At 43.5% G+C, this 26276-nt stretch overlaps 1 protein-coding gene across 5 annotated transcripts in view; it reads left to right on the forward strand.

The window, feature by feature from the left end:
* Window positions 1–26276, forward strand: part of TEAD1 (TEA domain transcription factor 1) — a 157516-nt gene that overhangs the window by 109029 nt on the left and 22211 nt on the right. The window contains exons 3-10 of one of the 5 annotated variants that reach the window (XM_018076056.2): window positions 1971–2035; window positions 4802–4864; window positions 4953–5015; window positions 13222–13233; window positions 14429–14563; window positions 14758–14804; window positions 15651–15712; window positions 17662–17786. In XM_018076056.2, the coding sequence (XP_017931545.1) occupies window positions 1971–2035; window positions 4802–4864; window positions 4953–5015; window positions 13222–13233; window positions 14429–14563; window positions 14758–14804; window positions 15651–15712; window positions 17662–17786 (572 nt within the window). The remainder of the gene's footprint in view (window positions 1–1970; window positions 2036–4801; window positions 4865–4952; window positions 5016–13221; window positions 13234–14428; window positions 14564–14757; window positions 14805–15650; window positions 15713–17661; window positions 17787–26276) is intronic. The other 4 variants (XM_018076054.2, XM_018076053.2, XM_018076055.2 and 1 more) reach the window with 4 other exon arrangements.

The raw sequence follows: 26276 nt of genomic DNA on the forward strand, positions 1-26276 counted from the left end.
CACGTACTTGAACATGTGCAAAGCAGGTACTTTCTGAAGGGGGGGCACTCCCCAGCTAAATCAAAATGTGCATTTAGAAATACGAAAATGTTCATACCACCTGTCACAGTGGTGATTGCAGGAATGTGGTGATCTCTGAATCTCACCGGGTCGGAGAGGGCTCTTGCAGGATATTGTCGGAATTATGAGAAAGAACATGAGACTAGAGAGATACAGAGGATGAATATTCCCTGGTTTCACCCCATGAACACAAAGGCACTTGTTTGCTGCAGATGGCAAGTGTCTTGTGAGCACAAGAGGCTGCAGAACTTCTGTTCAGCGTAAAGACAAGGTCTTTGCATGAAATCAGGTAACTAGCTGCTCCTCTGTTTGCATACGGAAATCCCTCATTTGTGTGCAGAAATGTTGCTGGTTTGTGTAACTGTTTGCTCACGCAAAATTTACATCTTGAAGTTTGTCCTGAAGAGACCTGCTGAAGAGTTACAAACCTCACATCCCCGTTACAGTGGCACGTTGTGGGAAACGTGGCGCACAGTCCAGACTAAAACAATGGGAATCAGAGAAAACACAGCTCTACTCTGAAACATGTTGATATTTCATGTTCTAATACCCATTTAGCAAACATGGAGGAGACAGGAACGATGAGACATTTGATACAAGGGTTGTAAAATAAGGCTCAAAGGGGGAGACAGAAGGAAAGAGAAAAACAAAGTTTTTTAGTTTGACTAAACGTGTTCAGTCTTTTAGTCAATCAAATGCCCTTCAGATATAGGCAGGCTACTTCAAAACTTCCCCATCTCTCCCCCACAGCATCAAACTGGAAGAGGTTGAAGCTCTGGCTGACAATAATCTTCTGCATTCCCCAGTTACGTACTCATCCACTTTAAAATAACTTGGTGGGTGACAAGTTATTTTCTTAACCTCCCCATTTTCAGCTTGCTGCTAAATCAGTTTTCTCATTTTCTATGCACGAGCTACTTATCCCCTGTGCTGAATGCAAATAGCTCTGTAACTTAGGACTTGTTGAACAAGTATATTTAAGTTATTACAGCTCATGGAGAAGTAACATAATATGCAGTGAAAATAAACAGGGCACTACATAAAACTTGTGTTATCTTCCATGTCAGCAATATTTAGGAAGGAAGTTATTTGGAAAGAAAATGTTAGTTTGCATTAGGTAGCATAATGTGTGACTGAAGAAGAGTCAAACAGTTGTTTTAGAGACTTGGAAATACTTTACATTTCCAAGGGAAATAGAGCCCTGAATAACAAACCACGGTGTTGATTGGCCCCACTGCCACAAGAACTTCGCAGGGCCACCAGTCTTGTGTGTGGAGTTAAGGGTGTGATTGATAACCTGCTGAACTGGGACAGTGGTTTCCGTCACTGGAGGAGGCAGAGTGCTTCCTGGCAGGAAGGGCAGATTCTGCTGTCCTCCTTGCAGAAATAAAACATGGAGAAAGGCTGTAGCATCTGGGTGATTGGTTCTTTGGCTTGGGTGGCACACGACCCTCTCAAGAGCAGCTGCTCCTCCCAACAGGGGTCCAGGTGGGCCAGGGGGGCAAACACCACCCAGAGCAGCTGGAAGCAAAACCAGAGGGGCCCAGACCCCTCTGTGTCAGCCCCCAGCATGGGAGGTTCTCCAGTGAGAGATCATCCTGTGCTCCACTGCTGACCAAGAAGGTACCTCTCTGCCTGCAAACAGTCTCAGGACTTCGGTGGGGAAACACTGAACTCATAACCCTCTGTACAGTTCCTGTGGCACTTACAATGCTTGTCAAAGAGATGGAAGAGAAATACTGTTTAACAATGAGAAATACTGATAAATTTTTGCAAAGAAGAAATGGAGTGTGTGTAAAAAAAACATTAACCTCATCTGCACGCAGGTCATATGTTAAAATGTGTTATTTTGATGGTATTTATGGATGTGATGCTGCTTGTCCCTTATCATGAATTTTTCTTTGTTTCAGGTAGGAATGAATTGATAGCCAGATACATCAAACTTAGAACAGGGAAGACACGGACCAGGAAGCAGGTAAAATAACCCAGTGGGGAAGTATGCATGTCAGTGAATGACAAAACATGGCATTTTTGGCTGCAGTGGCTGTCTGTGCTTCAGCTCTGATGAGATGATGTATTGACTTCACTGTTCAGATTAAATACATGCTGTTTAGAGAATATTTAAAACTCTGGGGCTGTGCATCATCATTTCAGGGGTGGTTTGAGGATGAATTTTTTATTAGTCTATGTGTACATGAACCTGTTATTCCCCTGTATTTGGGGAAAAACATTCAGAAGTTGAAGCAAAAGCATAAAGCATTATGCCTTATTTCTCTATAATATAGTATAACTACAGAATATAATGATTATTTTTAGATGGTGAATAATGGAACTTCTTAAAAGTCAAGAGAATTTGCTAATATAATAGAAATCATGATTCTTGGATATGAGAGGTAAATAAATAAAAGCGATCTAGCAGAACTGATCGTAATCATGCTGTCAGCTCATGGCCAGTTAGTTGCCAGAGAATGAAAAAATAATAAAAAAAGTCCCCAAAGGGCCTTCAGGCTCCTGGTCTGTGACCACGGTAAGATTTCATTCATCAAAGAGACGGAATAAACCTCAAACCAGTCTTAAAATTTTTTTCAGACAATTATCAGATAACCATTAATTCACCTCATGTGACTAAATCCCTTAATTTGTAATATTCCTGGCGATCAGCAGCCTCGCAGAAGGCACACGCTCCGTGTAGTTTATGCACTGGTTACTAAACCCTTGTGCTGTCTAAAAGCACCTCACAAATTGCGGAGTCCCCTCGCTTCCTCTAACGCCAGGTGCAAGGTTCCACCTCTCACCAACGTGTGTGACCAAGGGGATGGCAGGGGCTTGCACACTTGCATGATGTACCTGTTCTGTAGTGCAGGGAAAGGTGACTCTGAGTCAGCAAACTCTGCTGCCAGCACTTGGACTTAAGGCACTTTGGGTGCTGGTTTGCCCTGAGTGGTGTCCCTTGTCAGTTAGGAAGAAAAACACGTGTACGAGGGATGAAAAAAAGGCACGAGAAAGGAGAGAAACTGCAGCATGTGGAAAAGGAACAAACCAGAGATTGGCAAAGAAATCTGAAAGAAAAGGACGAGTCCCAAGCTCTGCCTGCCATGCCCGTGCAAGCTCCAAAAGTTGGGGGTTGTGCTGGGATCGTAAAGTTGCATCAGCAGTCAAAATGCAGACCTTGGAGCTAGATCCTTGGCCAGCATGTGCCGAGAAACCAAGGGGGTTGTGATGGCTTACATGTGGTGATGTCTGCTTCCATACTTGTACCTCCCTCTATAGGGATTCATAAATCACTTTAGACTGACTGTTTAGAACTTTGGAGTTTTAACTGAGCAATTAAATGTTACGATTGTGCTTCTTGTATAACCTTTAACATCGCTAATACTCCACTGAAAGCAAAACAAATGGACATGTGTGAAAACTTGGTCTATGTGCTGGACTACAAAATTGCTTAGTAAGCAGCAGTATAACTCTGAATTACTGCAAGCTGGTTCCTGAGCTGCTTCTCAAAGAAGTCTCTGAAGGTGACCTTCAGGGACTGTGGACACTGATCCACTACTATCCTCTTGCCTACCAAAATACAGGCTTTTTGATACTGTTGTCATGGAACAGTCTTACAGAGGGAGGAAAGCATTGTTTCTCCTTTTCTTTTGCTTTGTTCTTTCCCAGACAGGAATTGTAACTAACTTAGGAAAAATTAGCACCACCTGATATGGTATGTCCTGGGTCAAACAAGAATAAGAGATTTCCCTTTAGTGTTTTTTTACTGTCACTGCAGGTTTTAAACCTTCACACAGAAGGCCATGGGATGCTGAGCACTACTGAGTGATGCTGGGCAGCATCGTTAAACCCTCATCAGCAATAGCATGAATTTCAGTATGTCCCTGGGTAAACAGGAATGTGAATTTTTGTTCCCAGACCCTACAGTGCACAGACAACAACTTCTGTACAATAACTGGTCTAGTGCAGGTCTGGGTTTACACAAATTTCTGAACAAAATGTGATGACCACAGTCCAAACCTGGGCATCACTCAAGCTGATGTCAAGTTACTGGTCCCCACTTACATGGGTGTATGTGGGCAGACTTGATGCTGAGATTACAGAGGAAGCCAGCACGTGTTCAGGGACCTGTGTTGTGCCAGTATTTTATTGTTTGTGCCAGAATTTAAAGCATTTCAGTGGAGTCAAAATGCAGCCCGAGTCTTCTCATTGGAGCTGCAGAGCACAATAAATAATGGATAAAGTTTTCTTGGTGCCAAGTAGTGTCTCAAGCCTAGTGGCAAATGGTCAGAGCGGGCATCTGCATCCACAGCAGATGGGGTAGAAATCCTGTGGGCTCCCCGTGCGAGAGCGCCGGGCCTGGGCATGGATGGGATCGGTACCAAAGCACATGGGCTGCGTCCAGCTGTGAGCTGTGTCTTCTATCTTGTAGCTGAATGCACAACCTGGTGGGTTACATGTTTTTTTTTTCTTTCTTTCTTTCTTTCTTTCTTTTTTTTTTTCCTTAATCAAGTCACTGCAGTGATGACCTGTATTGTTAAGCCTCAGTGCTAAGAGCTTGGTATCTGGCTGGGAATGTGGTATCTTTAACAGCAGAGCTTACTGAAGATGCAAATAACTTCCTCCCCTCAGAAAAGTTTCTTTTTTTTTTTTAAGATTAAAAAATAGACATTTAAAATTTGATTTGCTTTTTGTTTTTCTTTTGTTTGTTGTTTTTTTTTTTCCCCCCCTATAAACCTGAACAATGTAGGTGTCTAGTCACATACAGGTCTTAGCAAGAAAGAAAGTTCGAGAAATTCAAGCCGCCATTAAGGTACGTTTGGCTTGCCCAGTTGTAGGGGGCTTTTCATCTCCATGGTTACAGGCTTTTCCTTTGTTTCCTCCCTTCCCCTACCCTGCAGGTGTCTAGTCACATTCAGGTTCTTGCCAGAAGGAAATCTCGTGATTTTCATTCCAAGCTGAAGGTATGCGCTTTTCTGCTTTTGGGCTTGTGGTTGCTATGCCTGTCCCTTCCTCCTCCCCGCGGTGATGGGCGAGCGCTGGGGCTGCTGTGCCTGTAACCTCCTTTTCCTGCATGTGGGAACTGTCTGCGTCTCTTTGTGTTTAATCTCCGGTCTCTGCACTAGCATCCACATTAAAAACGTTGTTTTAACACTGTCCAAATGCAAAGTGAACTACTCTTTGTAACAGCTCAGCACCTAAACCTGATTTTTTAACCCGTTAGTCCGTTTTTTATTTCACTTTTTAACAGCTGAGTGGTTAGAAGTGTGTTTAAATACACAGGGGTTTTACGCAGTTGTGTAGATGCTTTTTGTCTTTTTTTTTTGTGCGTTTTTTTTTTCTTTTTTCAGAGGGGTAATTGGGGTTGTTGTTTTCCATTCCCAAATGTTTTTTGTGCTTCTGAAATGCTATCAAGAATTCTTAAAACAGATCATTTATTCCAAGTGCCAGAGAGCACAGCTTATCTAGATTGCTCTAACTGTATGGTGTTTCTAGAGTACAATCTAGTATCACCTCAAGTTACCCACTATTTACAAGATTCCCTGAAATATAATGTTTTTGAAGTAAATTATTGACATTTAGTCTTTGGAGAGCCTCAGTCAGAGTCCTGTTCAGGGAATATTAAGTATGTTTGCTTAATCTGACATGATGAATTGTACATGTCCCTATTTCCCATGCTTTCAATAAAATATATTCTAAGGCTAAAAAGAAACTCTTGGAAATGTTTAATAGGGGTTTCTTGAATTGCTTGTTTTTTCAAGTTTTCCAACAGAGATCTTTGAGACCTGTTTTGTTTTCACACTATTTAAAAGTGGAAGAGGGGGTTTTACAGTTTTTGCCATTGATTTTTTTCTTCTTTTTTTTTTTTTTAATAAAAAGCAAAGGAACTTGTAAATCTTTTACTTCCCTTCTTTTTTTTTTTTTCCTTTTTTTTTTTTTTCTTTCTGTGGGTTTGGGTGGTTTTTTTTTTTCCCCCCTCCTTCGCCCGGATGAGAACAAATCACGTTTTTGTTCTAGCTGAAAAGCAAAATGTTTCAGAAAGTAATTTCACAGCACTGAGCGGTGAGCACTGCAGATGCTTACCCCCATCCTTGAACTGCAGCGTGTAAATAACAGCCTGGCTTTGTAACAGGCCTCCTTGACAGAAGCACTGGGTTTTTCGTCCGCAGTGGGCAGCATGCTGGCAAGCTTGTCTGGCTGTTGGTGGCTGGCTTTTTAGCTGCACTGGCTGAGCAGTTGGGGTTCGTAAAGAACAAACTAAGACAACTTAAACGTACTGCTTTTTAACCGAGGGTGCAATAATACAGAGATATGTAGCATTTTAAGCCTCAAATTGTCAAGCCTTGATGCCTAAAATTAAGTACGTTAAATAGGTGGCCTTGCTTTCAGAGGTGCCAAGCACCAGCAGCTCTTGGAGTTTTAGAGGGCTGGTGAGAGCTGCAAAAATCAGGAAGCCCACTTAGGTGCCAAATACAGGCCTAGGAGCTGAACACAAGTATTGGATTTACTGCTCTAAAATATTTCCCTTTCTGAAAGACCAAAATAGCTTAAAGTATGAAGACACTTATAAAGCAAAAAACATTTTAAGTACTGCACCTGCTGTCTAATATTTATTGAAGCTTTCCAAAGAAGAAAGAATTAGCCAAACCCTAAGAATATTTGAGCCCCCTATCTTAGATGACATATGCAGTAAATAGAGATCTGGAGGGAATTTTCGTTTCAAGGAGTTGCCTGAAGAAGGAAAGATCTGTTTGGATAACAAAATATTTTGTAAGGGCTCCAGACCTTGCTGCCCTTTCTCAGCTGTCCATGAGCTGCAGCTCCCCCAGTGTTGAGTAGAAAGTGGGGGAGCTGCCATTTTACTGCTAGGAACTGATGGCTTCAGGAAGATTCCCTGTCTCCATGCCCCGACACTCTGCAGGGACATTTGCTTCAACTCTCTGCGGCACCATGGTGGGGACAGAGTGCACACCGGTGACAGAGGTTTGCTGGCCCCTGGCCTTGCTGTCCTCCTGCATCACTGATGGCAAAGGCTACCCCAGCCCTTCCCCAGCAGGTCTTGCTGGCTGATGGGTCCAGGCTGCTTGTCCTACCCCTGCTCCCAGGATTAGCTCCCTCAGGAACCCTGACACAGCCTTGGTTACTCCTCCAGAGCCCCAAGCCTGAGGGGTGCTCAGGAAGGGTGAAGGAGCCAGGCTCTCCACACCTCCCTCATCTTTTCCTTGCCATTCTTGGTCCCAGCGAAGAAGGAGCCATGGCATGACACTTGCCCCCTTGCACATATCCCTTCTGGAGAAGGGGCAGCCTCCCACAGAGCTTTTCCTCCCCACATGGAAGAGATGAAAGTTGCATGTAAGAAGGTGCCATAAGGGAGCTGCCTTATGAAGAAGAGAGCTCTTGCTCTTCCTCCTGGGGAGCTCCAGTTACTCCCTGCAAGTGGTAGAAGCTGCTGGTTTTGAACCTGAGGTGGAACCTTGCTCCTCCAGATATTTTGTTAGTGCTACCGCCCGTTTTTCATATTATTCCTGTATTGAACCGCCTGCATGGTTCAGTGTCACACAGAATCATGGACTGGCTTGGATCAGAAAGAGCCTCTGGAGATCATTTAGTCCAACTGCTCCTGCTAAAGCAGTTTCACATAGAGCAGGTTGCAGAGGACTTTGAAAACTGCCTGAGAAGGACATCACTGATGCAAAAGGAAGACAAGGTGAACGAACACGTTGCAGCACCTCTAAGTGCCGACTGTTTCAACAAGGACCATTTTGGCAGCAGCCTGGGCTGCCCCATCAACCTTTTCAGGAAGATAATGGGCTCTTGCTCTCATGCAGCAGATGCTGCCCACATTTCCTGGCGAAGGAGTGACCAAGAGGAAGACAGAAAGTGCTCCTTTTTACACAAGTGACTTTTTACATGAACATGTACAGGACAAAGGGAATGGGTTCAAATTGAGAGTAGGTTTAGATTAGATATTAGGAAAAAATTCTTTCCTGTGAGGGTGGTGAGGCACTGGAACAAATTGCCCAGAGAAGCTGTGGCTGCCCCATCCCTGGAGGTGTTCAAGGCCAGGCTGGATGGGGCTTGGAGCAACCTGGTCTAATGGACCTGGTCCCAGACCACAACATAGGGATTAGGACTAGATGATCTTTAAGGTCCCTTCCAACCCAAACCACTCTATGATTCTATGCTTCCTACCCAGGGCAACTCACCCTTTTAACAATAAGCTGGCACTTGCAATTACTCTGTAAAATCTGTGATCAGTGGCATCCAGGGTAGTAGTTACTACTTAAAAGAACCCTCACATGCATCTGATGTCAATTTTCTTTTAAGATGTGGCTGATCTGATCTGTCCCACTGACCTGGGCCTCTTAGTCCCATTGTTCCTGGCCTCTTAGCTTGATGAAGGGTAAATACATATAACCCTCATTCCCCAGGTGCCAGCTGAGTTTATTTTATACCAGGAGATCTTACTGTCTTGCCTTGGTCTGAAACCTGCTCATGGCGAGGAGAGGATTTGGACAACTCTTCTTGTGTTTATCTTCTGCAAAAATCCAGAGGGATGGAAGGATTTCAGAGCTATCCACACCTATGGCATTGGACAGACTCTTACTGAAACTTACCTAACAGGTTGAAATCTCACCTGCTTGCCATAAAGTCTGCTTGGTCCAGCAGAGTCCCTTGTCTTTGATGAGAAGTGCCTGCAGTTGCTGTGGATGGATGGATCCTTATCCTTCAAGAGAGCAAAGTTGTGCCCATGAATGCTATTGCTGTGTTTCAAGACCACCAGAAAAGAATGTCCCCTCAGCCCTTCCAGGGATGTCATATATTTTAAATTTTTTTTACAGCTGGAAAATACTCCTATTTTAGAGATTTTAATCTTAATTTACTGAGGTTATTAAAATCTTCCTGAAGTTAAGAGAAATTTAATCTCATGAAAACGGGAAGAGAGGCTGAGATAAAGTTGTCCTTGGAGGCAGATCTGAAAGGCGGCTCCTCTTCATGGCATTTCCTCTCACGCAGAGACTGGAGGAGGCAAAGCAGAATTTTTGCACTCTAATGCTGTATTTCCCAGTCAAATACACCAGTCCATAGTGTTAGGTTGCAGCATTTCCCACTTTTGCACTGACAGGGAGCCAAAGTCATCTCTGCCCATTCAGGAGAAAGGATGGATTGGACATTGTACATAAACAGAGTGTAAAGGTGCTCACAGCAGGATATACATCTATCTTAGGCTTTCATATCAGATATTTTTTTTCATAGTGCAAGATTAATTAGACAGAAACAAAAAGAAACATTAAAATGCCTACAGTTCACATGTATTACATGTTTAAAAATCCATTATTCTACATCCTGCATTGAGGGATAAAAAGAAAAATATTGTTGTCAATTATAAAATGCTAAAGATAGCTCTATACTTTTTAAATGAACAATGATAAAAGCCTTGAAAAATTCCCTTTGATGTGAATGGAGTCTTCAGCATTTTGAAATACAATAAGATGGATTAATTGCTACTCATTAGGCAGCAAGTTGGGACAGCTTTGAATGCGCATTCTCTTCTTGGCATTAGCTATTGCCTGGCTGAAATAGCCAGCTTTTGTATTTACTCCTGTCTTCTCTAATAATAAGCAAATTGGAGATCAGGGCTAGAAACACTGAAGTGCTCTCTATCTTTTGTCCAGAACAATTGTATATTGTCATGATTTGTTTATCTTTTTTGAGCTACAGCTAATTATTGCAAAGGTTATTTGAATCAATACGAGATCTGAGCAGAAATAACATCTGCAAAATTGCTTATTAGGAATCTATTTTATGTTAGTGTTACTGTAACATCCATTTTGTGAGCAAATTGTTGTTTCTTCTCTTATGTCTTTTTTTCTTTTTTTTTTCTTTACATGAAAAGTTTTGTATTTTACATATGGGTACAGGTTTTAGGGCTTCTTGAATTAATACTGTTCTATTGTACTTACTTTTCCTCATACTGTCTTAGATTTTTTTTTTCTTCCAAAGTCATAGATAACATGCTATTCAAAGCCCCATTTATCATGCTAGGATAACAGGTTTTATTTTTTGCTCTAGAACTTGTTTGAACTGATTGATTGAATTATTCTTCTGTTTATGTTGGATTAAAAGAAAGTCAAGCACAAATCCTTTTGTGCTTGTCATGTAGAACTCTTGTTTCATGTGGGGCTTTTACAGATATTAAGATTTATAATTGGATGATACTGGGGAATTATTGTTATCTAATTTAACTATGTTTTTTGCATTCCAAAACTAATCAGTGAAAAGTAAACCTTAAGGGCCTGATTCATTAAAAGTTATAGTCTCCTTGCATTAGATTCTTAGAGCTTACATCTTTCAAAAACAAAGTGTGTGCAACTGCAGCCAGAAGCAATTGGCTAAAACAAGAGGCAGACCTTGATCTCCATTACAGAGATGATATTTTAGGGATTTAGTGGGACTAGAACAGTTTTCCACTGATTATACTCTAAATCCACCTTGGAACATTCATTACTAATTATTTAGCACAGTACAGGAGAAGACTTTTATAAGGGGAAGGGAAGGCAGGAGTCTGGGTGTGCAGCCTGTTGCTTTCTGTGTCATTCCTGGGCAGCAGCAATCCCATCTACCTCATAAATTACGTAGGGTCAAACCAGGTCAGGGCCAGATGGGACCTATCCAAGGAATACCTTAAGCTCCAGCAGTATTTAATGATTTAATAGGAGATACTGTCCCCCCAAGCCTCTGCTGAACTTCAGCACAGGACTGCAGCACACTGGGCCAAACTTCTATTTTACTGCATCAGTTTAAACCTCATTAACCTGAAAGAATTTCTTCCAGCTTTACACAGCAGCACAAGTGAGAGCAAACCCAACCCCCTTCTGTCTTGGACAAGATAGGAAATCAAAATCTTAACTATTTGCAGTCATTAAAAATCTCACAACGTTCCTGTTTAGAGTAGGGGTGTTAACCCATTTGTCCTGGCCAAATTCCAACCTGGGTAATTACTGTAATCTGCCTGTTTAAATTCCCCCTGCCATTTTAATTGGATATATTACTTCTCTTGCTGCCTAAACTGTGATGTAATACCACTGTGTGTTGTTATTAATCAGTTACCAAGTTTCATCCCAGAAGCGGCCGCCGTGCAGTGATAGGTAGAAAGACTCATTCCCTCCTGGTTACAAGTGCTCTCCATTACAGCATAAAAAACCCCAACATCTACTTGTTTTTAAGTGGCAGACAAGCTAATATTGCAATCTAAATAAGCAGCTTTAAAATGTGGTTGTCTCATTTGTTTCTGAAGACTATGAAGCCTGCCCAGTTACACAAGCATGGTCCATCACCTTGCAGCTCTCCAAAATGTAGCTGAAGGTGCTCTTTTGCCAAGGGAAGTTGGGATCTCTTATATATTTGTATCTGACTTCGATTTCTTTCATGTTTGAATGTGAAAGTTACAGTTACTTTGAGAAAAACTGATCTTCCAACTGTGCAGAGATTCCTAAACCTACAAAAGATGAAACTTCCCATTGATGTTTGTTGGCCTGAGTCCATGTCCCGTGGAGCTGGCAGATTTGTCACCAGTGGGAAACTTTGTGGGAGTTGTTGAAACTCCTCAAAACTGGCCCAATTGCAAGGACTGTATTTCTGAGCTGTCATTCCAAATGTTTTTTTTTTCTTTCTCTCCATCCTCCTAATAATGCAATCGATCAAAAGAGGATGAAATGAATGGCCACCACAAAATGCAGAACATTCTAGGGTGAAAACCAGCAACTGGCAAAAAGGAACGCACATCCCATTTCACGTCATGAAAGAAAAAACCTCCCAGGAATGGACTTTTCTATCCCTTACAAAGCTTTTACTTTCAAATGCTTCTTTAGTTTAGACCCATCCAATAGTAAGGCCATTTTAGCAGCAGAAGAGCATGAGTCTGGGAACTTGGCAGGAGCACAGGCACTGGCTGCACCTTCGTGTGATGGCACTGGCACAGCTGGTGGCAGGGCAGGAGGCAGTGCAGGAGAGGAGCCTGTAGTGCCCACAGCGCTTCTGGAAAATAACAAGGTAGTCACAAAAGCAGGGCTCACGCAGTTTTGGAAGTTACTAGGACCCAAAGACACACACAAGGTATCCATCCCCTGTACATTTGGTTTTGTTATGATTCAGCAGGCTGTGTGTGAGACTTACATGGTTGGGCATTTCCAAACCAGCTCCCCTTACAAAAAAAAGGGGAGAAATGGATCAGGGAAGTCTGGTGGAGTTAGATCTCCAAATTGCTTAAGGACATCTCATTTTCATGATGGAGGGTCCGTCCTTACTGTACAAGAAGGTAGAGGGGTCTGGAGAGCTGCATGAATCTCAGGACACTGCCACCTCTTGACACCCACCAAAGCATTGTTTTAGCCCAGTGGCCTGCAGACATCCAAAGGCAGCCAGTAAAACACGCCATGCACAAACCTCCCGTTCATACCCTCCCACCCTGGGGCAGGCAGAGGTGAGTGCCAGTAGCTGACAGAGCCAGGACTGACTTCCAGCTCTTAACCAGCAAGTTGGTTGTGGTTATATACGGGAAAGCTGCAAGCTGGAGAAACGGCTGAGCTTTGTCCAGACGCTGGTGGATGTCAGTGACGGGAGAGAAGCTGCCCTGAGCTCTGGGGAGGGGATCCCGAGGCTCAGACAGGTCGGAAGGTGGTGCCTGGGAGTGCAGTGCTGGCACAGGAGGCAGTGCAGCTAAGCCTACAGGTGTCAGAGCTTCTCAGGCATCCGAGGGCTGCCCTTCAGGCTCACATCCTTCGAGGTGCAGGGGGGAATGATGTTGGAGCAGCCACTGCCCTGCTCCACCTGCTGCTCTCCCGGGCTGTGTCCTGCAGGGGCTCCTCACACAGCTCAGGGAAACACACACACTCAGCAACAATCCCCCTCATTCAGCACCTGCAACTTCCTCACAGGGAGCTTTGGGTTATTTCTCCCCAGTGTTTTGCTGTTATTTTCTTAATCCTTTTTTTTTTTCCCCACTTTTAATGAATCAGTCCCTAGGTAAAAATAATGCATTTGTTTAAAGCTTATATTTAATATTGAGCAAACTGCTCTTCCTTTGTCTCTTACTATTTTGTTCATATTTTGCTAAGAATCTGCTATTCTACACAAGCATTTTAATAAACTGTTTGTTGTTGTATCCAGGTAACAAGCATGGTAAGTATTTTGACTAAACCAAGTATTATGTACCTTAGCTGTGCTTGGCAGAATTTTTGGCTAGCTTTTCCTGTACTTTCAGCCTGTGCTGTTTCTAAAGGAGCTATTCAAAGGAAGAAACTGCTCACCTATAGTACTACTACATACAAGCTTTAGAGGGAGCATATGTGCAAAGTCATATATCATACATAAAAGCATGCATCTCTTGCCAGCATGCTTGCTACTTTGCTTGTAAAATAAAACCAGAAAAAAACCAAAAAAATACTTGCTTAATACTGCTTGTGTTCCTTCATTTTAAGTCACATACCTAAATATTAGTACTTATTAATACAGTACTTTTGAGTGAGGAACCCCACTTTACCTGATAGTAACAGTCTGTTGTTTACTTGTTTTGCCTGACCTAAGATATGCCCTTGGTTAACTCTGTTGCATTAAGAGGCTTTCCCTTTCTATTCTGTGATCATACATGATTGGCAGTGACTAGGACTCCAAGCGCTGCTCTAACACAAGTAACATCTCATCTTTTCCTAAACTCATTCCTGTGTGCTTGAAAACAGCAGGAATTTTATCGCTGATAGTTTTCTTTGGGAACACTGTACAATCAGTAAAATACCGCAACTGAAAATTTAAAATGTTACTTACATGTTTGTGATCTAAATTTTAAACTAGCTGTCGTAAAACCGAATCCAAAATGTCTCTGTACCTGTGAGCACGAAGGAAAATCTGTCACTGTTTGCGAGTCAGTCGCAGTTCCGTGCTCTCATTTTACAGTGTAATACGAAAGGCAAACTTCTCTTAGATCAAAATGATAGAGCTCAAATCTCAGTGCTCCCTGTCCTGCAGGCAGAGCTGAGCCTTAGCAGCGCGCCCTGTTTAGTCGAGCCTGATTTAAAATCAGGAGAATTTGCCCAGATAAACAAGTGGGCAGTAGTTTGCTCTCCCAGAGCTTCCTGTATGTTGGCAGAGCAGACTGTGAGAATTCAGGTCTACCATGCATGTCTGAGAGGAGATTTTGCCTTGAGGTAGTTTGAGTGTTAGCCTCCGTGCTGTATTTTTTTTTTTCCTGCATGGTTTGCTATTTTTGCATTTTCTGTGTGGCTTTTTAAGTTTTTAGTTATGTGCTTGTAGCTGCAGTTATTTAACATCATTTGTTGTGCCAAATGTTTTAAGACTCCATGTAATTGTCATATTAAAGGATCAGACAGCAAAGGACAAAGCACTCCAGCACATGGCAGCAATGTCATCAGCTCAGATAGTCTCAGCTACTGCTATTCACAACAAGCTGGGCCTGCCAGGAATTCCCCGTCCTACATTTCCTGGGGCACCTGGGGTAAGTTGTTAGCTGAGTCCCAAAAAAATCCCTGTGTTCTCTAATAATGTTCAGTAGAAAACTAAGGTGGAATGAGTGGATTAATGCTTTCACTTATGTTTGCAAAAGGAATCATGCTTGTTCAAAAATATCCAAAACATATTTCTGTCAAAGAGAACAACTGTGGGTCTGTTTGTTTGTTTTTCCTCTTTCAGTTTTGGCCGGGCATGATTCAAACGGGGCAGCCTGGATCCTCACAAGAGTAAGTCTGAAAATTAAAATATGCTTCTTTATCCAGTGCGAAACTGGCTTGTGCACTTTGCCAGAAGATATCAGGGAAGCAAGAACTTGCAAATTTTTTCCAAAAAGGAGGTAAAGGTAGTTGTAGAGAAAGAAAGAATCTTTACAGTGATGCGAACTCACATTCAGAGAATTGTAAGATGGGCACCCTCCTTTTTCTCCTGTTGCACCGTGAGATGCAATGATAATGCCAGGGAAGCAGCTAGTAACGTTTTTTGTCTGTGAATATGTTTCCAGTACAAATGCTTCCATCCACTTTTAAACATGTCAGCAGTGCTGGAGGCAAGGGGGACCTATTTTCCTGCATGAGGCCCATTAGTGGGGTTTCAGCACTGTGGTAGCAACAGCACCATATGGAGGAGGAGGCCTTGTCCCCTCTGGCCAGTGTTACGTTTTCTGCCCTGCCGTGGTCTCTGGAGCAATGTTTTCCAGCCTTACTTTTCAGCTTCTGCTCACCTCATTCCACTAAGGTCCCTGAGAGTGTTTGTGCCCCTGTAGTTCAGTGTCCTCTGGATTTACTGGGAGTCAAAGCAGTCACCATCCGTGGCTACTGTGACACTTGTGGAGGACTGGTCAGGTTTCCTGCTGCGTGACTCAGTGCAGATGAGCCCCTTGCTTTAAGGTGTAATCCTCATTCCACCCCCTCTCTATTATCTCTTTGCTGTCTGTCTGTTAAATATGCCATGCAAGGAAGAGAGATGTTTGTGGGTAAAGGTCATTACCCACTTATGTTGTTATACTATGTGACTCTACTGGAATTTACTGTGGATGGCATGGTGTATGATTTCTGTGTAACTCTTTATTCCAGCGTTAAGCCATTCGTTCAGCAGGCCTATCCTATACAGCCATCAGTCACAGCTCCCATTTCAGGTAATCCTTCCATTTATCCTCTCCCTTAAAAATAGTTGAATTTTGTACTGAATGTGATGTGTTAATTTCTGACCCGGGCAGAGCCACTACTTCTGATCTCACATTTCCTCTAGCCAAACCAAACACCAATCCCAGTGTGCTATTATCTGATTATGTCTTAGAGAAAATCATTGAGTTTGGTTTTTTTTTTAGGTAGGAAGCACCAATACATGTGCAAGGAGTTGTGATACACGATAGCCAGTCAGCATTCCATACTGTAGGAATTATTGTAAAAAATTAGTAATAGGATGCATGTTTCTTTTTTAATGGCTATTTGACAAGAATACACCTTAGTTTATTTTAAACTGAGCCTAAAAACCCTTCCAAAGTCATATATGTTTAGCCTTAAGTATGAAACATCTCTATGTATCTGCTTGTTTATAACTCTTGCCCTCCTGAAGGTCCTGCTTTGCCTCGTACCACTTTAAAAAGTACCTAATGTTTAGTCTGACTTCTGTTGCTCAAATCGATCAAGCCCTTCCCATGGCTACTTCCCTGCTCCTTTTCCCAAGTCAGTTTCATGTCTAATTTCAGGAAAGATCATTATTTCTTTGCAGATGAGATCTCATTTTACATCTCGCTTGCCAAATGTCACCATCTTTCTGTCTCTGTGCTGCAGTTTTTTGACTCTTACCCAGTTTTTTATGATTTTCTAACATGCTATTTAATGCTTAAAACTACAGGTATCTTTCTGCATTCATGATTATGTCCTTTTTCCTGATATTCCTAATTTATAACATTATTTTCTAAGGCAATGTATGGTCTTCTTGTATTCTTTAAAGTTTTCTCTGAGAATAGGATTATTAGTATTTCCAAATCAGTCAAAACTGGTGCATGAGTTTTTGCTTCATTAGAATCCTGTTCATGTCTAACTAGTCCAGTTCATAATTCCCTGTTTTGTACAAGCCTCTCACCTTCACTGCCTAAATTTGAGGGTTGGGATCAGGTACCACACTCCCATTATGGGATATGGGCACATGCTACCTGTGACCTCTCCCTGGTTCTCAACTTAGTTCAGGATTATCTTTGTTCTCTTACCTTTGGTCCCTCTCCTCTGCCTTCCTTGTGCTCGTGTCTCTCCCAAGATGAGTTTTGCCTTTGAGCTGCTGCCTTTCCCTCTTCCTTTGCTGTTTTCTTTCCTTCTCATCTAATTTTCTACAATGAGGACCAAAAGATAGCATTTATTCCTTCTCTTGAGGTGAATTAGAGATGCTGGTTAACATCCCTTCTCTGTCTAGATCATGCCATTCTCTCTTTATTATCAATTTTAAAATCTTCTTTTTCTTTTTAGGGTATGATTCAGCTCTCTACAGTAATTATTTATTATTAGCTGTAATATAATGCTGCCTAAAAGCTCCAAAAGAAGTCAAGACCCAATGTGCAAATACGTACTAAGAGACAGTCCCTACCTTGGAAAGCTTGTACTTCAAATAGGAGAGGGGAATTGAGAGTGGCAGAAGAAATAGGCAAAAAGGGAGGTGATTTACTTGTAGCATGTGGCACATTAGGAGCCAGAAATGGAGGCCAGTCCTCTTGACTCACAAGGCAGTAATATCTCCTGTGAGTCTTGATGCCAGTTTCCAAGGAAGGGTCGGTCAGCTGTAAGCCTAGGTGAAGTCTCTATAAATCTCTATAATCTAGTATATAATTTAAACAAAAATTCTAGGGTAAGTTACAGCCCAAAGGAAACAAAGTAGTAGATCTTTTCATTATTAGCTTGCTGGATTGGAACCTCTATTTCTACATGTTGTTCTGAGATTTTCCAATTTTAGCTCATTTTGATTTAATTATTTGCTAAAATTAATATAAATATCCAAGGGCTACACGCATAATTCCCAATTATATTTAACTGAGAAAATATAAACTGAGAAATTGTCAACTTCTTCATGAAAATGGTTCCTTTATTTCAGGATTTGAGCCTACATCAGCTCCAGCTCCCTCAGTCCCTGCGTGGCAGGGCCGATCAATTGGTACGACCAAGCTCAGGCTGGTGGAGTTTTCGGCTTTCCTTGAGCAGCAGAGGGATCCTGAATCAGTAAGTGTTGCCCTCGTGTCCGCTGATCTCCAGCTGTGCTCCTTTGCTCCCCACCCTGTGAGGATGCTTTCCAGGGTTAAGTCTGATGGAATACACCCGGTGTTTCTGCATTTGCTGCTGCTCAGTGTAATATTCCTTTCGCTGCAGGACTGTATTTTCCTTTCTTGCCCTCTTTTTCCCTGTTTGCAGCAGTGAGAGGCCTCTGTGAAAGCAGGCAGGGTTCGCTGTGGCGCTTGTCTCACTGCTGACCTAGTTTAGCAGGTGTACCAAACTGCATGGTGTTCTTGGCAAGAATTCAGTACTCGAACTCTAAGTTAAAGCCTAATCTATTTCCCAACAGAAACAAAACTAAGGACTTGCATAGAAAGTGTGCATATTGGATTTTTTTTTTTTATTTTTTTTGAGGAAGTTTTTCATTTTGTTTCAATTTTTAGTCTGCACACTATACCTGCAAGAGTAGTTTTATGAAGTTGGCTGTAATGTTGCATTTGCTCCAGTAGGGCTTGAACCTTGATATTAATCTTCATATATTTACCAAGAACATTTGTTAGTAACCTAGCACTGTCTCTACTGCATCGCAAATAAATCAAAAGAACTTCTTTCAGCTCAAACCTGAGAATTTTTGCCGAGATAACTTCAGAAAAGCAAATACTGTCATGAACGTGTGATACAGACAGACCATGCTTGTTCAAATTCCTGGTAAAGTACAGTAGCTTGGAGCAAAGAGAAGCTGTCATTTTCTCTTTATAATTCAGCACTGGAAACCATAGCATTTATGGGCTCTGGCCAGGGGTATTATCCAGGGTGTGTTTACCCTGCATAATGGGGATTGGAGACATAGCCCAGAAACCTTACAACAGAGGAATGCTCCTGGCAGAGAAATATCCCAGTGAAAATACACTGTATCTCAGCTATTCATACACTAAATGCGTGGCAGTGTTGTTTTGCTAAATGTCACATTTTGCGCAGTTGAATTAACTTGGAGGTGGAGGAAATGTTTGGCAGCAGGTACGGTTATCTCGTCACGTACCTGACTGTTAGGTATTGCATGGTTTCCCTGGAATCCCCTTGCCTTCCCCTGGCCCTGACTCCCATGGTCTTGTGGCAATCCTGGCTCTGGTGGGCTAAAGCTCCATCTTAGTCTCCTCCAGACTAATCCAGAACACCTTCTCCATCCCACACCCCGAGTTCATCCAGACAGAAGTTTATATTTCTGACGCAGAAACACAACATCCAGGTTTTCTCATCAGTCAGCCTTATCAATATGCAGCTTTCGGAGTCCTTGGCTCGCTGACCCCGTGTAACATGTCCTGCTGATTTATGGGCTCTGCCATATCCAGACTGCTGCACTCCAGGATGTATGTGTGTGCCTCGGGAAAACAGGATGTGGCCATGTAATGCTCAGCGTTACTGTGCTCTGTGTGAATGAAGTGGCATTTCAGTGCAGTTTGAGTTACTGTTTTGCCAGTGTACCACCTAATTATCCCTTTTCCATAGGTTTTATAACACAAAACTGTATGCAAAACCTGTGGGCTTACATGATCTAGAGCCTCCTGTGTATCTTCGGGGCTTTACGTAGAGAGAGTAAACAGGAGTTCAGCAACTGAGCAGCTTCTGTGTCTTTCTCCCTATGAAAACTCCCCCTCAGACCAAGCACACTCATAGATCACATGTGGCCCGTCACATCACTGGTGTCTGCGGTGTGGAACCAGCTGAGTGACGTGAACGTATTTGCAACACGACTGACAGACCAAAAGGGAGAAGTGTGCCGCTCTGCCGGGGTGGGAAGGCCCGGAGCTGGCTGGGCTCACACACGGTGTGTGGGCTGGCAGCCCGGGGACATGAGGGGGCTCCCATTTCTCGGGCAGGTGCAGGCTCTGGGGAATGTGATGCATCCACTGGCATTGCAGGGAAAGAGCGGAGGCCTGAAGAGAAACACGGTTACCCAGGACGGCCCCACAAATACCGTAAAGCCTTTTTTTTTTTTGGAGTAAACTAATATTATTTGGAATTCCTGAGGGTGCAGAGGCCCACTGGAGCTTGTCCCAGCTTGCAAGAACACTGCTGAGAAACCCACCTTTTAAATGCAGAGTGTTTATGTGCAAGGTTTAGGAGACAAGCAAGAGCATCAAACTACCCGGACTTGTTTTTAAAAAGACAGTTACTCCTGTGCTGTAACACTGCAAAAATTGGACACAAAGAAAAGTCAATTCCCAGTTTAGATCATTCTTAACACCCATGCTGCAAGTGCAGTGGGGCAGCACTGTGTGAGGGCTGTGTGGGGACAGCTTGGACCGTGCAGGTGGGTGCCGTGGGGAGCCAAGGGATGAGCCCCCATGGGCACTGTGTCACCATCACTGCCTGGGAAAGGGGAGTCAGGAGAAGGGGAAGTGTCGTTTGGATCAAATTAAGTAAATCTGATTCTTTGGCACTTAAACAAAGGCCTGGAAGAAAACCCCAAGGCAGTGTGACCAGTTCCCAGGGCAAAGGCAGTAGGATATTTGCTGGAGGGCACTGGGCAGAGGCACTGGTGCACGACTGTTTGCAGGGTCAGCTCTGTGCCTTCTGCCTGCCTTACCCATGTCCAAGGCACAGACTTTTCCAACAAGCATTAAAAGTGTTCCTTGGAGGTGAGAGCAAACCCCCAGCCTCATTTAGTGCCCTTGCAGTGTCTGCAGTTTTGCACATCTTTGTGTTGGTGAGACATTTTATTGCAGATGTTTCATTACTTTTTAAATAACAAAATCAAGGCAGGTGAGATGTGTATTTGCACAATGTGCATATGAAGTCGTGTAGGCATGTGCTGTGGTTGCAGCATCTCCTTTGTGCCTTTGCTGACCTTAGAAATTAATATATGTATGTGCTGCTACACAAGAGCCATGTAAGAGTTCTCTTGTATCTTCTGAAAAAAAAAACCCAGTCATATGTTCATTACACTGACTTTTTAAAGAAAATGACATAAAGTATTATTTTGGTCAAATGTGCTTCCAACATTTTATCAAAAAAAGGTGATCCTACGTCCTTCTCTCCTCCAACCCAAAGTCGTAGTAGTGGGGGCAAATAGAGCAATTCCACCTTAACATGTAACCTGAAAGTTTATTGAAAAAAGCTTATTTGACATGGCCCCTGGGGCCAGGACTCGATGATCCTGGGAGGCCCCTTGCAGTCTGTATTCCTGTACAGCAATTAGAAATTTAGGTTTGTCTGCCTGTGGTGACTCCCAGAGACTGCAGTGGGGCTGTGCATGGGCACAAAGGTCCACCCACAGGGAATTCATTGTAGGAGTGGGGCCTTAAACATATCTGGGGTTCTTCCAATGGCAATTGGTGATTAAAAGTACAAAAGCCCCTCAATGTCAGGCAGTTATTTTGGTTTAGAGTGGGCATTCTGTTGAGTCCAAAGTCTGCTCCATAGAGTCCTGTCGCTTGTGGGGGGCTGTTGACTTTTTTCCCTTATCTAGCCACAGAATTGTTCCATTTATAAAAGAAAAAAATTACAGAAAGGAAACAATAAGCAACCCTCACTGTAACTCTGCATGGCAGAAGACAGTCTGGCAGATATAAGATGGCAGAGTTGCGAAATACTGGAATAGTGACTCTGCAGTTAAGGATGGGTAAAATTGCCCCTCCTTTTACATGAAAATCGATTCAGTTTACAAATGTCAACTTGTATTTTCCTTTTGTGGCATTTTGTGCTGGAGTACGATTCCTGAGTGGTGCATAGAAGTTACCCTTGTAGGTCCAATCATCAGCATTTCAGTTACCTTTAGTTGTTGCCTGCCCTATATAACTATATTCTCAACAGATGAAGCAGTTTATGTGCCCATCTGTTGCTTCCAAGACAGGTTTTCTTAATGGGGGCTTTCCATTTTTGCTGTAGTGGTTCTGTGGTTCTGCCTAAACCAAGTAATTTGTTCTCTAACAAATATAAACTGAGCATGCTAGCTGATTAGAAAGGATCTAAGCAATTGACTGGTACACAAGTAGATATAAAATTCAAAGACTATAACACTGAAATGAGAATAATTATAATTATTTTATATATACATATATATATAGTCAAGCTTGATTTTCAATCAGAGAAAAAAGCCCTACCACCAACCAACAAAAAAAAAGCCCTTTCTTCTCTTCCTTTTCGAGGTTTCTCACTCTTGCTGTCACATTAATTTCGATTGTGAGCACTTCAGAAAACTTTATATTTAAAGTATCTATATAGGGCTATAAAGAACATGTCTGATGGGCATTTTTATTATTAGTCTGCCTATCCAAACTGTCAGGTCGTGTTAGGTCCAAATTTCAAAATGTATTTTAAAAAGTGGTGAAGAAATAAAATATTCTTTATGTTTTAATTCAGGTTTTATTGTTGTTGTAAAAGGACTTTGTGAGCCCAGGGAGAATTGTGCCTGAGAACCAGAAAGGGAAAGCAATTGCTCAAGGGGCCATAAAAACAGCCTGCCATCATTAGCCAAATGCAGTAAAATTCGCCAAAGTTAATCAAACCACCTAAGTGATGAAAAATAAATGAGATCTTTTCAAAAGAAACCCTCCATCCTTGAACAATATCCATTGTTACCAGCATTGTTTATCCTTTCTCTACTCCCTGTAAACAGTTTAAAAAGCAGTTCAGCATTTCAGTCATAAGGAAGTCCTTGGTTTAGCATCTCTGTGATGTGAGAGGACAAGAAATCAAACCCACATTAAGATGAATGTCTTGGAGAGACAGACTCGGGATTTGAGGTCATTTCAATCTGAAATCAGACGTAGTTTTACTGAGCTCAAGGGTCATTTATTTTGCAGTGCTGAAGAGCTACATGCTGGCCCTGGGACGTGAATGTCATACTCTGTAAAATGTTCATTTTCAAGTGTCTATGGTTAGAAGTGCCAAGAAATCACTTTAAAGGGGTCCAGCAGACTTCCCATCCAGCAGCTTTCCCCAGGATCCCATGGAGATGTGATGGGAGTCCTGGGCCAGCTTTCCTAGCCCAGTTGTAGGACCAGGACATGGACTTTTCAGGGAGGGGCCTGGGGTCAGAATGCAGTTAAGTGGGGAGGGAGACTGAGCATCATTTGTTGTTTGGCCCAAGGGTGGAAAGACTGCAGGGGCCTGGCTGTGCTCTCACTGCTGCCTTCCTGCACACTCTCTCCCTTTTCTCATAACCCACCACTGCTGCCGGAAATTTCCCAGCAAAAATAAAAGTGCAGCTTTTGCATAGCTGAGGAGGAGCAGTGGCAGCAATGGGGGCTCCCTCAGTGAGTCCCCATGCTGCCACTGCCCAGCCCTGTGGGATCCCAGCTCGGTGCCCAAAGTATCCAGAGTGGTGTCACACAGGGCACTGGGACTGCCCAGAGAGCCATGACATCAGGGAGGAGGGACAGAGCGAGTTGTGGGGTAGCTGGAGCAGAGCCCACACACACGGCTCCTGTGATGAACCTAGGAGAGCCATAAAATCAGGGGGGTCATCACAGTGGGGAGGTGTCTGCCTCCCACGGCCCAGCACGGTGTGGTGCTATTCCTGTTGGGAGGAGGAGCAGGAGCTGCTGGGTTGGGCTGGCACTGGCAATGTGGTGGGCTGTGGCTCCTCATGCCCTGCTGAGCCCCAAGGGTTTTGCTTCTGGCTGTGCCTCTGCCCCACGTCTTTCCAGCTCGTCCCACTGCAGCTCCCCCACCCCTACACCCGCCCCAAAACCCGCTCAGCCCGGCTGCAAAGTCGGGCTCTCAGGAGTTGGGAAACATCTCCATGTGCCTTCTCCAAAGCAGTAGATAATGACGTGCTCACGTGTTTATTTGTTCCTGCTGCATTCAGTGTAGATGTAGATGGCCCTTCTTTGATAAGCAACTATTCAGTAGTTTGTTTTCTGCCGTTGTTGAAATGCGTGGCCCCGTGCCCTGCTGGCTGTGCACTGTCTAACCTTCCCTCCAAACGGAATTAGTAATTCCCTCCATTTGCATTTCACAGATGTGCTGGTGCAGCCTTTCTAGATGAAGGAGCATTATTACTCACGATTGACAAACCAAGAAGTTCAGGTGCAAAAGAATGAATGGGACGCTGATTTTGAGGGTCCCCTTTGATTTGTCATGAGCCTGATTTTGCAGAATACTTAGCGTTATTGAGAGCTTCCTATAGTCAGGCATAATTTTCCCATCTGAGCACTCAGCACTTCTGGAACTGGGACCACAGGGTCCCAAACCAGACAGGCCAGAACTGAAGGATGCATCTTCACTGTTGCAGGAAAGCTGATGAAAACGTTGTGTGAGCACCTTGCCCAGCCAGCAAGTCCCAGTTTCATGCCAGGACTCCTGTGGCAGTAGCTGGGAAATGCTGGGCAACATTAAGGTGTCAGGGCTGGGAACTCCCCTCCCCAGTCACCTGCCTCTCCATTTCTGCAACCACAAAGTAGCCAAAGATCTCCCTTTAATTCACATTTCTGACTCAATCTCTGTTCAGATCTAAGCAGGAGTCTGAATGTGTGGAAGTCCATGAAAGACTAGGCTGACCATGCAGTTGTATTGTGGCGTACTAGCTCAGAAAGTTCAATTAACATTTCACATGAAAGTGTTAAAAACCTTAACAACGGGAGTTCGTACAGACTCCAGTTATAGCATTAAAATGTCATGTTTATAACTCCCAATCTGCTTCACTGGAGGATAACAGCAACAGGAATTAAATATTCAGTTACTAGTGTTTTGGTAGAAATAAGAAAACTTGTTGGCAGACCAAGTGATTTTCTTACATCAGCAGGAAATTAAAGAGCGTCAGATTTACGAGATACAGCAAGGCAGCTGAGCTGAGGCTGGGCAGGGTGCAGGTTAGAGCTGCATGCAGACTGCTGATATGCCAGGGATTGGTTTTCAGATTGGTTTTCAGCCACGTGGCTCCTTTTCCCCCCAGAAGCACAGTTGCTGCACAGTCAGAGGTACATTTTTAAAAGATGTACTCCAATCTGTGGAGGTACAGAGAGAATCACTGCACAGTGCCAGGCAGTGCTGTTTGCTCTCATTTCAGCAAGAGCTCAGGCTGTTCCACCTGCCTTCCGCTGACCTGTCACTCTGGGCTTCAGCGCTCATCCTTGTGACCTCCAGTAGGGAATATATCTGGTCCAAAGAGAGCCAAGAGGCTGTCCCTCTGTGTCAGGGGGAGAGAAGACCTGCAGCAGAGCCTTCTTAATGTACTTCTTCTCTGGGTAGTGGAGTTTCTTTGGGCACAGAAGACTACGATCCATTCAAGTTGCCAGCCTGTCCCAGTGGTATTTTCTCACAGGGATTTGTTGCTCCAAGTAATGATACAGATGGCCTTGTTGTGCTAGCAATTTGCAGGAACCCGCTGATCCCACGAAGCAGCCCAGCTGACAGGGTGGTATTATGAAGCTGTGCAGTGCAGACAAGGTGGTGGGGGGCTGCAGCCTCCTCGTCCCACTCCTTCATCCCATGGGTGCACAAGGTCCAACATCCCACCAGCTCAGTCCCGTTGCCAGGAAAGGGGAGTTTGCAGGGGAGCTCACACCCATGTGGGGGTGACTCCCGGGTGTGAGAAGTGAGATTTGGGAGGGTTAAATCATGGCTGTGGTTCTGGGTGCAGCACCCTTGCAGTCAGATGCTGTGTCCACGAGCAAGGTCACCCCCTCAGAAACAGCTGGTCTCTCTCAGGCCACCTCCCTGCATCCACATCACCCAGCCTCAGCAGGGAGCCATCACCCCCTGTGTGCTGACCCATGTGGTTGTGCAGCCCCATTGGACAGGAGCAGCAGCTCTCCTGCCCCAGGAACATGTGAGGGTTGACTTCACTGCCGTCTGCATCTTGGCCACTGCTGTTTAATAAAAACCTTGGTCCTATACAGGCTTGTCAAGCCTTGGTGTTAGTTCCACAGGTGTGGGAAAGCACAGGGATGCAGCAGAGAGATCTGTAACAATTTGCAAGCCTGCTTTTCATGGACCAAAAAGGCTGTTGCTTTAGACTGTAACTGCAAGATTGGTGAGGAGCTGTTACGAATATATATGCTGGCTGATAAAACAGATGTAGGTGGTTTGTCTTTGTTCTGCACCAGCTTAAATTCTTGCATCCCCTGCCATTGGCAATTTGTCTTGGTTCTTTTAAATTCCTAAGTGGATTATAATTTTTCTCGTGGTATTATTTGACAACAGCCATATTTCATGGCTTTACTGCATTCTTTGGATAGTTGGAATTTTTTTAAGGAAAGGAGCTCAGTAAGAGGCGGCCATCTCCAGGGCATGTCGTGTAATGCAGACATGGAAGAGAGAGCTGAAAATGTTCTTTGTGTTTTTGTGTAGTTTTTCTCCTCAGAAAATACAGGATTTGACCTATCATGGTCTACAGCATCTAAAGCACCTTACTGCCCTGATGCCAGATGCAAATCCTTTAAATGCTGTAGCATGAGTAAATTCTTCAGTCTCTATTTTACTTCATTGACTCTGGAATACTCAGTCTAAAACAACGGTGAATTCTCAATATAATGAGCATGGTTTTAAGCTTTT

Source organism: Manacus vitellinus, unplaced genomic scaffold (assembly GCF_001715985.3).
Source record: "Manacus vitellinus isolate BGI_N305 unplaced genomic scaffold, ASM171598v3 scaffold_30_pilon, whole genome shotgun sequence".
Lineage (NCBI taxonomy): Eukaryota > Metazoa > Chordata > Aves > Passeriformes > Pipridae > Manacus > Manacus vitellinus.